Source organism: Notolabrus celidotus, chromosome 10, assembly GCF_009762535.1.
Source record: "Notolabrus celidotus isolate fNotCel1 chromosome 10, fNotCel1.pri, whole genome shotgun sequence".
NCBI classification, from domain to species: Eukaryota; Metazoa; Chordata; class Actinopteri; order Labriformes; family Labridae; genus Notolabrus; species Notolabrus celidotus.
The window spans coordinates 6,227,802-6,240,842 of NC_048281.1; the positions used below are offsets into that span (position 1 = coordinate 6,227,802).

At 39.9% G+C, this 13,041-nt stretch overlaps 1 protein-coding gene across 1 annotated transcript; it reads right to left on the reverse strand.

Moving 5' to 3' along the window:
- Positions 1-11,268: 11,268 nt before the first annotated feature.
- LOC117820341 (uncharacterized protein DDB_G0283697-like) lies at positions 11,269-13,041 on the reverse strand. The gene is made up of 2 exons (XM_034694070.1): positions 12,748-13,041; positions 11,269-12,711 (listed from the first exon to the last, which is right to left on the reverse strand). The coding sequence occupies exons 1-2, from the start codon at positions 12,934-12,936 to the stop codon at positions 11,935-11,937; spliced, it is 966 nt and encodes a 321-aa protein (XP_034549961.1). The 5' UTR covers positions 12,937-13,041; the 3' UTR covers positions 11,269-11,934.

Here is a 13,041-nt window from a genome sequence, read left to right on the forward strand (position 1 = left end):
GGCCAACATACACGATTAACTTGAGAAAAAAATCATGCAAAAAGACAGATTTCAAACTGATCCGAACTCATGTTTTAATGTTTTCAGAGATACAAATTCACTTATCAATTATGTAGCAGCACTTTGTTCAGAAGTTCTCTTATATAGTAAGTCTTAAGATTGACCTACAAATGTTTTTGTAGCGTGGGCGGGATCTGTTGCAACATCTATTTTGATTCATTGCTGATATCTCATTATACCTGTCAGACAAATGCAACAGCATTAAGCCCACAGCAGAAGGAGGCCTGCTGTGTGGGTGATCCTAGCAAAACAACTCTACAGCCACACACACACACACACACACACACACACACACAAATACATGCACAAACACATGCACACACATCTTCAAAATAACTTAAGTTGCTGATGCAATTATTGCCCATGCACCTCATGCTGATAAATATGAAAAGGGCTTCTTTGTCCTGCTGTTCCTGATTATAAATAGCCTCCAAGAAATCCCTATCTTCAAGCCCATCTATCCACCTTTGACATGAGTTATGGGTTATCGAGGTATGAGAGTACACTGATGGGGTAATTGTTGCCAGGTTTAATCTGGCTAAGCCCAGCCTTATGTATTGCACTGAGATTGCATGAGGGTACTTTAAAGAAGCGTTTTTTTAAATTTTGCTTTCACTTTAAATTTGTTTGCTTCATGACTCACGTTAAGAAAATCTGGCTGAGCGTAAATTTCCTCTGGGTTTCTGAATGGTTACACTTCTCCTTTCTTGCTTGGATGATCAGTTATATTCCAAAACTATCACTCATTTACTTAAAGTGTAGACAGGAATATTGATTCCAAATAATATGAGAAACTAAGATTAGCCATCAGCATCACACCTGCTAATCTGAGATCAGCATCACTTAAGGTCTTTTGAAGTAAAGGTTTTTCAGACACCACAGTTTTGTTAATAAGATCCAGTCCCCTCTTACAGACAGGATTGATCTAATTTTAATTCACCATGACCATTGCACCAGTATTTAGCAAGTTACAGTGGCAAGGACAAACTTCCTTTTAACAGGCAGAAACCTTGAGCAGAACCAGACTCATGTTGGACAGCCATCTGCCTCGATCGAGTTGGGGTTGGAAAGAGGGATAGCGGGAAGATTAAGAGAGAGAGATGGTAGTGATGAGATGGATAGTTGTAGTAGTAGCTGGAGTTCAGCATGTCCGAAGCAGCTGGAGCCCGGAACATGTTGTGAGATAAGATCCTGATATGTCAGTTCCCCCGGCAGTCTAAGCCTATAGCAGCATAACTAAGAGCTGATCCAAGCCTGAGTCAGCTCTAGCTCTAAGCTTTATCAAAAAGGAAAGTTTTAAGCATATGGTAAATAAAACATGTCTGTAAATGTTACTTACAGTGTGTAGTAGTTATATGTCACGATAGACATAACTGTCAGTGCAGTCCACATCACTCCTGTTTAACCTTCTACAACTAAAGAACAGCATGTACTTACTGGATGCAACATTAATAGAACACATGATTAATGATTAATCACAACATCATCATTTGGTTCCTCTGAGTCACTTCCATTAACAGACTGCTGGTTTGTGGACATTTCAGACTCCAGCTGCTATGGGCGTGCCGGACTCCAGTGGCAACAGCTTCTACTACAACTACTACTATTATCCGTCTCATCACTATCATCTCTCTCTTAATCTCCTCTATTCCTCTTTCCAACTCCAACTTGGTCGAGGCAGATGGCTGTCTATAATGGGTCGGGTTCTGCTCTAAGTTTCTGCCTGTTAAAAATGCGTTTTTTCTTGCCGCTGTGACTTTCTAAACACTGCAACATGAGGTGCTCTGCGCATGGTGGATTAAGACGAGATACGACTGAGTCCTGTCTGTAAGATGGGACTGGATCTTATCCTGTCTTGATGTTGGGTCTTTGTTAATAATAGAACATAGAGTACGATCTAGACCTGCTCTGTTTATAAAAGCAACTTAAGATAACGAAAGTGTTAAAGGCTGCCCTCTCATCTGCCATTCTGTGTGAATGTGAGGGTCGGGTCAAAGGGCCATTAACTGTGTATGGCTGTAGTAACAACATTGTTTTGAGGACACCTGAACTGACCTTTTTATTAAAATTCTATGGAAAGGACTTCTATTTGAATATTGCTGTAATTATTCCACTTTTTATTTGAAAGTTTGTGTGCCATGTACAGTCTAATTTTTTGGACTGCATTATTACCATTACTACCATTGTTAAAACATTTTATTTTATTCTATCTTATAACATTATATTATATTATATGGTTGTATTATTTTATTTTTCTGGTATTTCTCTGATTTTAATTTAGTTAATTTTATTGTAATGATTTCATTTTATATTTTATTTTCTCTGATATTTCTCTGATTTGATTTTATTGATTTCATTGTCATGATTTTAGTATTTTGCATCACTTTTTTTCTGTCACTGTGTTCTTCTATGAAGCCCTTTGGGCTGCATGCTTGAATGTATGAAAGGTGCTATATAAATAAAAAGGAGTTGAGTTGAGTACTTTTTCATGATTTGAACTGTATTAAGTGGCAGTCTGGGCAGAATACAAAGTTACTACCATCAACTTTGGTGTGAACAACCAACTTAACACACAGGATATTGTGTCTGTAATTACACTCTCAAAGTCAAGGTCAAGGGCCCAACAGTTTTGACTAATCTCATTCACACACCAATGACACATAACACTGAGGGCAGGTCAAGGTTAGGCATCTTGCCGAGGACACCTGGGTATGTGGACACGGGGATTGGGATTGAACCCCCAACCTTGAGAGACGACCGACTCTACCACTGAGCCACAGCTGCCCCTGTCACAAAAGGAAAAATGGAGGAGGACCCATGTGCAGAAAAATCAAGATTTAATAACAAAGACAAAAAGAGGCAAAAGGCAAAACAAAAAAATTGACAAGGGAGACGTAATGATCCTACACATCTGAGGGGAAACAGAGAAACTAAATACACACAGGGTAACGAGCCACAGGTGTGGACACAGGACACAGGTGAAACTAATTAGCTTGATCAAGAGGGAGGGAAACACACAGGGCAGGAATTAAACTAAACAGGAAACATATGGTTCAATAGCTACAACATAAAACAGGAAACGCAATGGACTAGACACAAGAACATACACACGTGTATCAACACAGGACATGGATCACTAATAACAGCAGGAAGACAAAATGTCAACTAATAACAGGATAACAGGTGACAACACACCAGAGATAATGTTGTCATACTACTAAATGTGTCATCACAGAATGATTTACAATAACTTAGAAATACAATATTAAACTTGTCATGTCTTATAACTGCATAATTGTGTAATATAAACAGTTCATTAGATCTCTATTTAGTGCTGATGAATGCCACATGAGGAGCAGAGCTATAGTGTATATCAATCAATCAATCAATCAATCAATCAATCAATCAATCAATCTTTATTTGTATAGCGCCAAATCACAAGACACTTTACAAACATAGTAGTTCTAGACGATAATCAATGTGAAATTATGAACAAAGACCAACATCAAGACAGGATAAGACTTACACAGGACTTTCACCCAATCCATGTCCGGTCTGTCCCCGATCCGCTGTGGTCCAGCTCCATGCTGTCTCGTCTGTCAACTGCCAACGGGCTGAGTTCTCAGAACGCAACAAGGAGCAGGACCGCCGGACAGCTGGAGTCATGTGACTTAGGTCTTCTGCAGCAATCACTGAATTCAGGATTATCCTGCTCCTCTCCTAGTCCATGTTGTCTTATTAGCCCCTGAAAACCTCTGACTTTAAGACTCCAGGCCTGGCTCCGCTCAAAATGACATTTTGTTGTCATAGTTAAGTTAAAATTGATCTAACGAAAACACGGAGTGTTTATTCTGAAAATTGTTTTATTTTGTTTTGGTGCCGACTTCCTGTCCCGCTCCATCTGCTCTGTTGAGATTGATGCGTCGTGCTCATAGACTGTATAAAATATGGACGTAGTATCCGTGACGTCACCCATCTGTTCCTGAGAGCTGTTTTGAAGCAAATCGACGGCAGCAGCCATATTGGTAATGCGGAACTCAACTAGGCACAGTGTGACGTAGTGTGAGTCTCTTAGCCAATGGCTGTGTGTTCCCGACCGGGAGTCACGTCAGTCATGTCCTTATTTGGGCAAAACTCATAATCTTAATATCTTCTTAACCGTCACGTTAGAAAAAAAATCACCCCCCGTACAGTGTGTGCCATTAGAGAGATTAGCGTTGTAGGGCCAAGCCGTTTTTTGAACCAGGCTGTAAACATGTTTATTAATGCTGCAAAGATCGTCTTTTTCCCATTCATATCTATGTGGTTTCCGGTGTTTCTGCAGCCAGCCTCAAGCGGATTTTCGATGTATTGCAGTTTATATCACTTCCGCATTGGCTTCATCGTTTGAGACCGGAGTTTGCCGCTTGGTCGTGCTCCAGCATCCGGCAAAAATAGAAGTCTTGCGTATCTGATCTGTTGCGTTCCAACCTGCCGGACCAGAGACGCAGCCGGAACTAAAAGGAGCAGAACCAGTGGGAGTCAACAGATTGACTAGAATAGAAATCTATCAGATCCGGTGCCGTGACGGATCGGAGACTGACCAGACATGGATCTGGTGGAATTTGGCCATTAGTCTTATCTCATCTTAATTCACCATGAGTAGAGCTACCTAGAGAGGTAGAGGAGAAGAGAGAGAGAGAGAGAGAGAGAGAGAGAGAGAGAGAGAGAGAGAGAGAGAAAGAGAAAGAGAAAGAGGGATGATAGTAGTGAGACGGATAATCGTAGCTGTTGCTTCTTGAGTCCGGCACGTCCATTGCAGCTGGAGTCTGGATCGTCCACAGCAGCAGGCTGACCTGTCTACGGCAGCAACTCAGAGGAACCTACGAGACAATGGAGTTCAGGGACTTCACCCAAAGTAGTTCCTCAGTATATTTTGTGACTGATGAGCGGCATAAATGCGGCATTGTTCATCTGCCTTAATCAAATAGTGTGTTAAATATAAATTGTTTCTTTTTATTGTGTATTGTATGCCCTTGTTGTGCAGCTGTCATGTTTACTTCAGTAAATATTAATTTTAAAGTGAAGGTGAAAAAGAAAAAAGAGCACAATAAAAAAAAAGTGTTTCACTGCTGTCTCTTTGAAGCTTCACAGATGGTGAGAAAGCTGAGGCTCAAATGAAACACAAAGTATAATACTTATTTAAATGAAAGAGGTGTGTGTTTATTAGAAATATAGAGCATGATCACAGTAAGGCTGCTTTAAAACTTGCAAGTCAGCCCTGAAACAATATATATATATATATATATATATATATATATATATATATATAGATATAGATATATATATATATATATATATATAAGATGGAAAAAACAGTTCCAGGAAAGGCAGTATTCATGCATTCATTTAATGGGTACATTTCTTATATTGTTAATGATGACTGAGGACTAATTTAATTTGTTTTCATTTGTTTGTTGTTTGTTGTTTTCATTTGTTTTCAGGTGAAAATGTTAAATGCATCCTTTGCAGGAGGTTGTTCCAAGAAAAAATGTTACAAAAGCTAGGGCATTAAATTGAAAGAACTCAAACTTCAGCTTGAATCCAGGGATGAAAAATGTATAGTCACTTTCACTCTACATCGAACATTTTTCTCTATCACCATACCAAGGATGCATCACAGCTCAATTTGTGAAACCAGTTTAAGGAGCCAGCTCAAGTTATTTTAGACCTCACAAACAAGGTAGTTCTGCAACTTTTACTTCTCAATTTCTATACAGTCAGTATGCTGGGAAATGGTTATGATGAGTTAAATTGATGCTGTGAAGGTTTGAACCAGCAAATATGTCATAAAACAAGAAAAGTGTGGAAAAATACATTTGAAAAATTACGAATGAGATGAAGAAAGAACAAGACTCATAAAAACTAATGTATTCATGATGTGAAACAAATCACTTGTAGTATTAAATAAATCCTGTCAGTTCGGCTGTATGGTAGGCTCCCTGTTAGAAGGTCTATTGGGAGCAGGTAAATCACCTTCAACCCCTAGGCCACCCATGATGGCAGCTAAGTGCTCTGCAGTGTCACAAACATACGGAAATGTAACTATAATGAGCGTTAAGACTCAATTTGATTGACCACATTTGGTTACATTGATGCGGTGGTCCTGTGAGTTAGGATGGTTGCATCTCCAAACTCCTTATTCCAATACTCTACTCCTCATTCAAGTAATAACACCGCTGGTACAGGGCTGTACAGGCAAATGCTAGGGGCGCCGTCCGTCTTTAGGGGGCGCAGCTTGCACCCTAAATGAGTGAGGAATAAAATTGAAGATAATAGGAAAAATAATATTATTTTATCCAATGAAATTTGGGGTTAAATTGAGGACTGATATCAGTATACATTTACAAGCTTGTGATTCACTTTTGGTTAAAAAAAAAAAGTTTGCAAAGCAGTTTTTGAAGGTTTCAAGTGTTCATGATTTACTGTCTTTGTTTTGTTTTGTTGTTTTCTTTACACTTTGGAAGCTGTTGGCTTAATTAGATAGAAAAAGTAGGCTACCCTTAAACAGGCATTTTGCTTCTGTCTTTTCAGTCATCACTTAATACACGACTGTTGCTTTGTTGAAAGTGTCTGTACTGTGAGAATGATTGTGTTATATAATGACTGAATAAATTACATTATGTATTTTGAAATGTTATCATTTTTTGCTGCTAAATATGATAAGATGAGATAAGATACTCCTTTATTCATCCCACAACGGATAAATTCATGGAGTTACAGCAGCAAACAAGAAGGCTTACAGTACAAGAATATATATATATATATATATATATATATATATATATATATATATATAAAAGTCCATCAGAGACGACAGCTTGGCCATAATTCTCCTGTCAGCCACCACCTCCACAGGGTCCAGGACTGAGCTGGCCTTCTTCACCAGTTAGTTCAGTCTTGCTCTCCTGTATGCTGTCCGCCCACAGCAGGTGAAATCCGTCCAATGTGGCGTTTGTGTCCGGTGTTAGCTCTGTTAGCAAGGTGCTACTCTCCCAGTATTCCCTCTGGTGCAAGGTTAACTCATCCAGTGTTATTACCATTTTATTAATATTCTTTTAAAATAAGAAAACGTGTAGAACATAGAGCTGTATGTCAGTTGTCTTAAAGTGTGTATGTGATGTGATCATTGATGGAGTTGGTTACAATACAAGGGGCACCAGTTGAAATCTTGCCTAGGGCACCAAGTCGTTTAGGGACGGCTCTGCCCTGGTACGTCCCAAACCTAAAAAAGGTCGTCATACCCCCATTTACATCCTGAACCTGAAAAAAGTAATAACCCTATAAACACACACAATGATCAATAAGTCAGGGTCCAGGAGGCAGACACCCTCTCTTCTTTTAAGATTACGTTTAAAACTTTACTTTTTGATAAAGCCAATAGTTGGACGTGGCTCAGGCTTGGACCAGCTCTTAGTTATGCTGCTGTAGGCTTAGTGAGAGGCCCCCCAAGAAAATTACAGTGACAACTAACCATCAACAAAGGACCAGAAACTAGGGAGAGGATGCTATCATGGGTCTGTTCTTTGTGTTTAAAGATGTGGAAGAGTGAGAGTAGCCAGCAGATGCAAAGGTTGGAGTGCAGTGCACCAATGCTTTTTGTTGCTGTTTGGCTTGAACTAAATTGTGTCTCACTCAAAGCCAATGTGTTCCCTATTTACAGAAACAGGTCTGTGTACAAACACTAGATTACTTTCAGTGCCCATTGGATTTTGTGACTAGTGGTGTGGGAGGAAATATGCACTGAATTTGGCATAAAAAACAAAAACAGACAAAACAAGGTGTATTGGATTAGAGTCACATATCACACCTTTAACCTTTGAACTCAATTCTTTATCAATTCTGGGGTTTGGAGAGTCACACTGAATGAAGTCTTGTAGTGGAAAGCTCAGTGAGCATTAAAGATGAAAGAAGCAGCTAACCACAGACAGTGCTTGCAGAATACCAAGACTGCCATCTTATGGCGAGAAAGATCACGTCTCCCCTCTGAGACACTGTGCAGACAGCAGGATATAGAACAAATGCTAAAATAGGAGTTATTCTCCGTCCATTACATTCATCTTATAGGTCGAGCAGAATTCCACCGAGTCTGTTTCTCTTTCTGTATAATGAAGGACTGTGATGGTGCTTTATCACTTGAACATCCTCATCCCCAACATTAGCTCAGGTATAATGAGGGTTACTCAGAGGACGAGGGCCCTCTCTACAGAATGATAAAAGACCCACTAGTGTGCAGGTGACACTATATCGGTCATTAGCCCGGCTCACTTTGCCCTTTCATATATTTCTAAATAAGGGCCTGCCTGTGGGTTTTAAAGGACCACCTAATCTGCCTACTTAAAGGTGCAGGGGGAGAGTGGGAATCCACAGAGGTGAGTGTCAGGCAGGTAAATGCGCTTATCAGGGCTGTGACATGTTTAGCTTCTCGGGTTAATATGCCACTACAGGCTTATGAAAAGAAAAATGCAGATGCTCAGTGTGTGTATTTTGAGGCATGAACTAAATGTGCAAACGTAGCTGCCATTCAGGTTACACTTAAATCACCAATGTATTTCGTCTGCACACTCCCTTTCACAGTGGAACACTGATCAGAAAGTTCATTCATAAACTGGTGCTTTGCCAGCAAATATGCAACTGATTTGAGGACATAAGGAGTGTTAATGTCCTGACATCAAAGTGGAGTGAAGAGGCTAAAATAGGAATAGATTGATAATAATAATAATAATAATAATAATAATAATAATAATAATAATAATAATAATAATAATAATAATAATAATAATACATTTTATTTATATACCGCTTTTCGAAAAACTCAAATACACTTCACAAATAACACACATTAAAGACAAAATAAAAGAAACAACAGATATGGCTGCTGCTGCTGATGGTGTTGAGATTGGCCTGAGCTCAGCCTGGTAGCTGAGTTTGAGATTAACTTTTAATTCCCTGAGTTTTCTGCCAAACACAGTTATCAAAAAAAATCAGTCATCCTGACGAGTATGTGTTAGGAGGTTTTGAAAATAGCCCAGAGTAAACTACTCATATTGGCCCTCATTTATCGAACTTGCGTACGTCCAAAAACAGGGTGTACGACCATTTCCACGCAAAGGTCTGCATTTATCAATTTGAACGTGGGCGGAGGATACGTTCAAATGTGTACACAAGTTTTCATGTCAGTGTGGAGCTAGGTGCAGCAAAGTGAATCTGTCTGTGGCTGAGAATTAGCACGTATTAGTACAGTGCATTTTCAGATAGACATTCAGAGGATCACAGATTAATATCTAGATTGTTAAATTAGATATTATACCTATAATGCATTTTACGTTTCGCTCTCTATCGATCACTGCAAAATGCTTTTGAAATGACGTTGAGCAGTGCGAGCTGTCAGCTGATTTCTTCCTATAACAAATGTGTGTTTTCTTTATCGATTTACTTTAAAAATGTATGAAGCTTTCAGTGTGTAGCAACTCTCCAATGTGCACAGCTAACTCTATAGAATATATTGTTGGTGATTTAAACAGAAAAACACAAATGTCAATCCTCCGGAGGAAACTCAATTAAACTTTAGCGTTTGAAATAGTTTTTGTTTTTTTTAGAAAGATGATTGATGACAGGATTTACCATGAAGATGATAGTTATACTGCAGATTATTTTATTGAATGGATGGCCTGTGTATGGCAGGCCATCCATTTCAGCTGGTAGGTTGTTCCACAGTTTAGGAGCCCGGACTGAAAAAGCCCAAAAGCCCTTGGACTTCAAACTGGCACTGGGAACAACCAACAAGCCCATGTGGGCTGATCTGAGAGGGCGGGCAGGCTTACATCTAGTGAGAAGGTCTGTGATGTGTTTGGAGCCAGATTGTGTAGAGCTTTGTGAGTCAGTAGTAGTATTTTGATATCAAATTGATGATCAATGATGATGTTATGTATAATAGAACATTTCTGTGAAATATATACATATGGAACTATTCACATAGTGCATGTATTTCAGACTGCACTGGGTTATAATGTGGAACCTGACAAAATGTAACCAGGAAAAAACAGATGTTAGTGTAGTCTTCATCAACCTCCTTGTGTGCCCGTCTCTGTTGTGAGGAAGCTTTTACTGTACAGTAAATCCATTATATGTTGAATATTAAATGTTACAGGTCCCAGTCTGAGGTCCCATAAACAGATACAGACCTGTGTTAAACACATAGACTGTATAAAATATGGACGTAGTATCCGCAATGTCACCCATCTGTTTCTGAAGCGCTGTTTTGAGGCCAATCGTCAGCGGCAGCCATATTGGAAATGTTGAACTCAACCTAACTGCTGTCGAGCAAGTGTGACATAAAGAGGCAGGCTTTGAGCCATATTGGAAATGAGGAACTCAACCAGGCAGAGTGTGACGCAGTGTGAGCCTCTTAGCCAACAGCTAGTGTTCCCGACAGTCACGTCAGTCATGTCCTTATTTGGGCAAAAACTTGAAATCTTAATATCTTTTGAACCGTCGCGTTAGAATTTTTTTTACCCCCGTACAGTGTGTGCCGATAGAGAGATTAGCTCCGTAGAGCCAAGCCATTTTTTTGAACCAGGCTGTAAACATGTTTATTAATGCTGCAAAGATCGTCTTTTTCCCATTCATGTCTATGTGGTTTCCGGTCTTGCTGCAGCTAGCCTCAAGTGGATTCTCGATGTATTGCAGTTTATAACACTTCTGCATGGGCTTCATTGTTTGAGACAATGAAGGTTGCCGCTTGGTTAAACAGGAGAAAGGATGAGACAGGCAGCCCTACCTCTGTACAGTGCAGCTTCGCTCGGTAGAACGTGGAAGGAGCCAGAGTCCACTATCAAAGAGAGTCCCTAGGGAGAAGCACAGCACAACACTGCCCCCTATTGGTAAGGTGCACAGTCTGTATATAAGTGACACTTTGCAGTCAAACAACGAATATTAACCAGCCGTTATGGCTTATATTATTACACTGTTCTGGTAAGAGGAATATGATTACCAAAATAAAACATTACAAACATCATAAAACGTGACGGTGCATTTTCTGAGCATCCCACAAAGTCTGACATATGACACACTCTTAGGATATGAAAAAATACTGTCTTCATTGATGATGTTTAATTAAGCAAAATATTATCACACTCCTAAAAAAATGACAGATGATAAGTCAGCAAGGCAAATTTAAGAGTTTTATTGCAAATTATTTCTTTGTGATGTGGACAAACCAGAGTACCTGGGGAAAACCACATCAGGAGAGTGACATCCAAGGAAGGGGAAGGGGAAGACAATATGAATTATTATTACTTTATAATTACACAAATTATATCTGTGTGTGTAGAGCCTAGTTGTGTGTTTCTTTTTTTTAAGTATTTTGATTTGCAGCCTCGTCTTCCGGTCATTTTCTTCTTTGTTGGTTTCTTGAACTTTAATTTTTAATTTGCACCCTTCCCTCTCCCCTTTGGTATGTTATCCCTGGGGGAGAGGTAGGTGTCTGCTGCTTAACTTTTCTGTTTCCATATATTTATTTATTTTATGTGTGCTTTTGTCCTGTATGGTGTTTTAATGTGTATACTACACAGATGTTCCTTTTATTTCTTTTTAAAGTCATGTTTAAGTAGACTAACATGCTCATGCTTCGTGCTGATTTGCGTGCACTGAAGGTTTAAGCTAGTCGAAATGTGCTTTTTACTTTGTAAACACAGAGGTTCTTTTTTTGTCTGATTAACAGAATAAACGCAGAGAAAGCGAGATCCTGATGTCAGTCACCTGTCAGACAACTTTAAAAAACACAGCACACCGGTTACATAAAGACACATTATTGGAGTAGGAGGTGCATGATACTCACTCTTCATCAGACTCATCAGTCTCATAAGTGTCTTCTTCATAGTCACTGTCATACCAGTCCCATATTAACTTCTTGATGTCTAATTCTTCTTCATCATCATTTTCTTCACGTTTCCTTTTTCTGGATCCTCCAGGCTGTGGAGTGTCAACTACGTGTTCTGAAGGCTGGCTGGCCTGTGGTTCAACCTCAGCAACATCTCCACTCTGGTGACCAGGGTTTGGGCTGTTGTTTTCAACATCTTCATCGCCACTCTCAGACCAGTCCCATTTGAACCTTTTGCTCTCTACTTCTTCTTCATCATCATTTTCTTCACGTTTCCTTTTTCTGGATCCTCCAGGCTGGGGAGTGTCAACTACAAGTTCTGAAGGCTGGCTGGCCTGTTGTTCAACCTCAGCAACATCTCCACTCTGGTGACCAGGGTTTGGGCTGTTGTTTTCAACATCTTCATCGCCACTCTCAGACCAGTCCCATTTGAACCTTTTGCTCTCTACTTCTTCTTCATCATCATTTTCTTCACGTTTCCTTTTTCTGGATCTTCCAGGCTGAGGAGTGTCAACTACGTATTCTGAAGGCTGGCTGGCCTGTGGTTCAACCTCAGCAACATCTCCACTCTGGTGACCAGGGTTTGGGCTGTTGTTGTTCTCCAACTCCTGGTCCGGGTCAAGTGTTCTGCGCCTTTTTGCCTCTCTTTCCTCCTCATCGTCCTCTCTTGGTCTCTTCTTGGTGTTTTGTTCGACCTGCTCCTCAACTTGATCTTCCTCATTGGAGTCCTCCTGATCAGGATTGTTTTCCTGATCAGGATTGTTTTCCTGATTAGGATTGTTTTCCTGATCAGGATTGTTTTCCTGATTAGGATTGTTTTCCTGATCAGGATTGTTTTCCTGATCAGGATCGTCTACATGATCGCCACGCTCACGGACACGACTCGGTCTTGGGCGGTCGTTTGGGTAATCATCATCATCTTGATGATCGCCTTCTGCATTGAACTGGTAAACCATCTTGTCAGTTTGTTTGTCAGGTACAAAACTCCAGCAATGTCTTCAGACTCTCTGAGTGTGTGTGAACTGTGAGGGATTATGGTGGTACAGTCTCTGGTTTAAAGA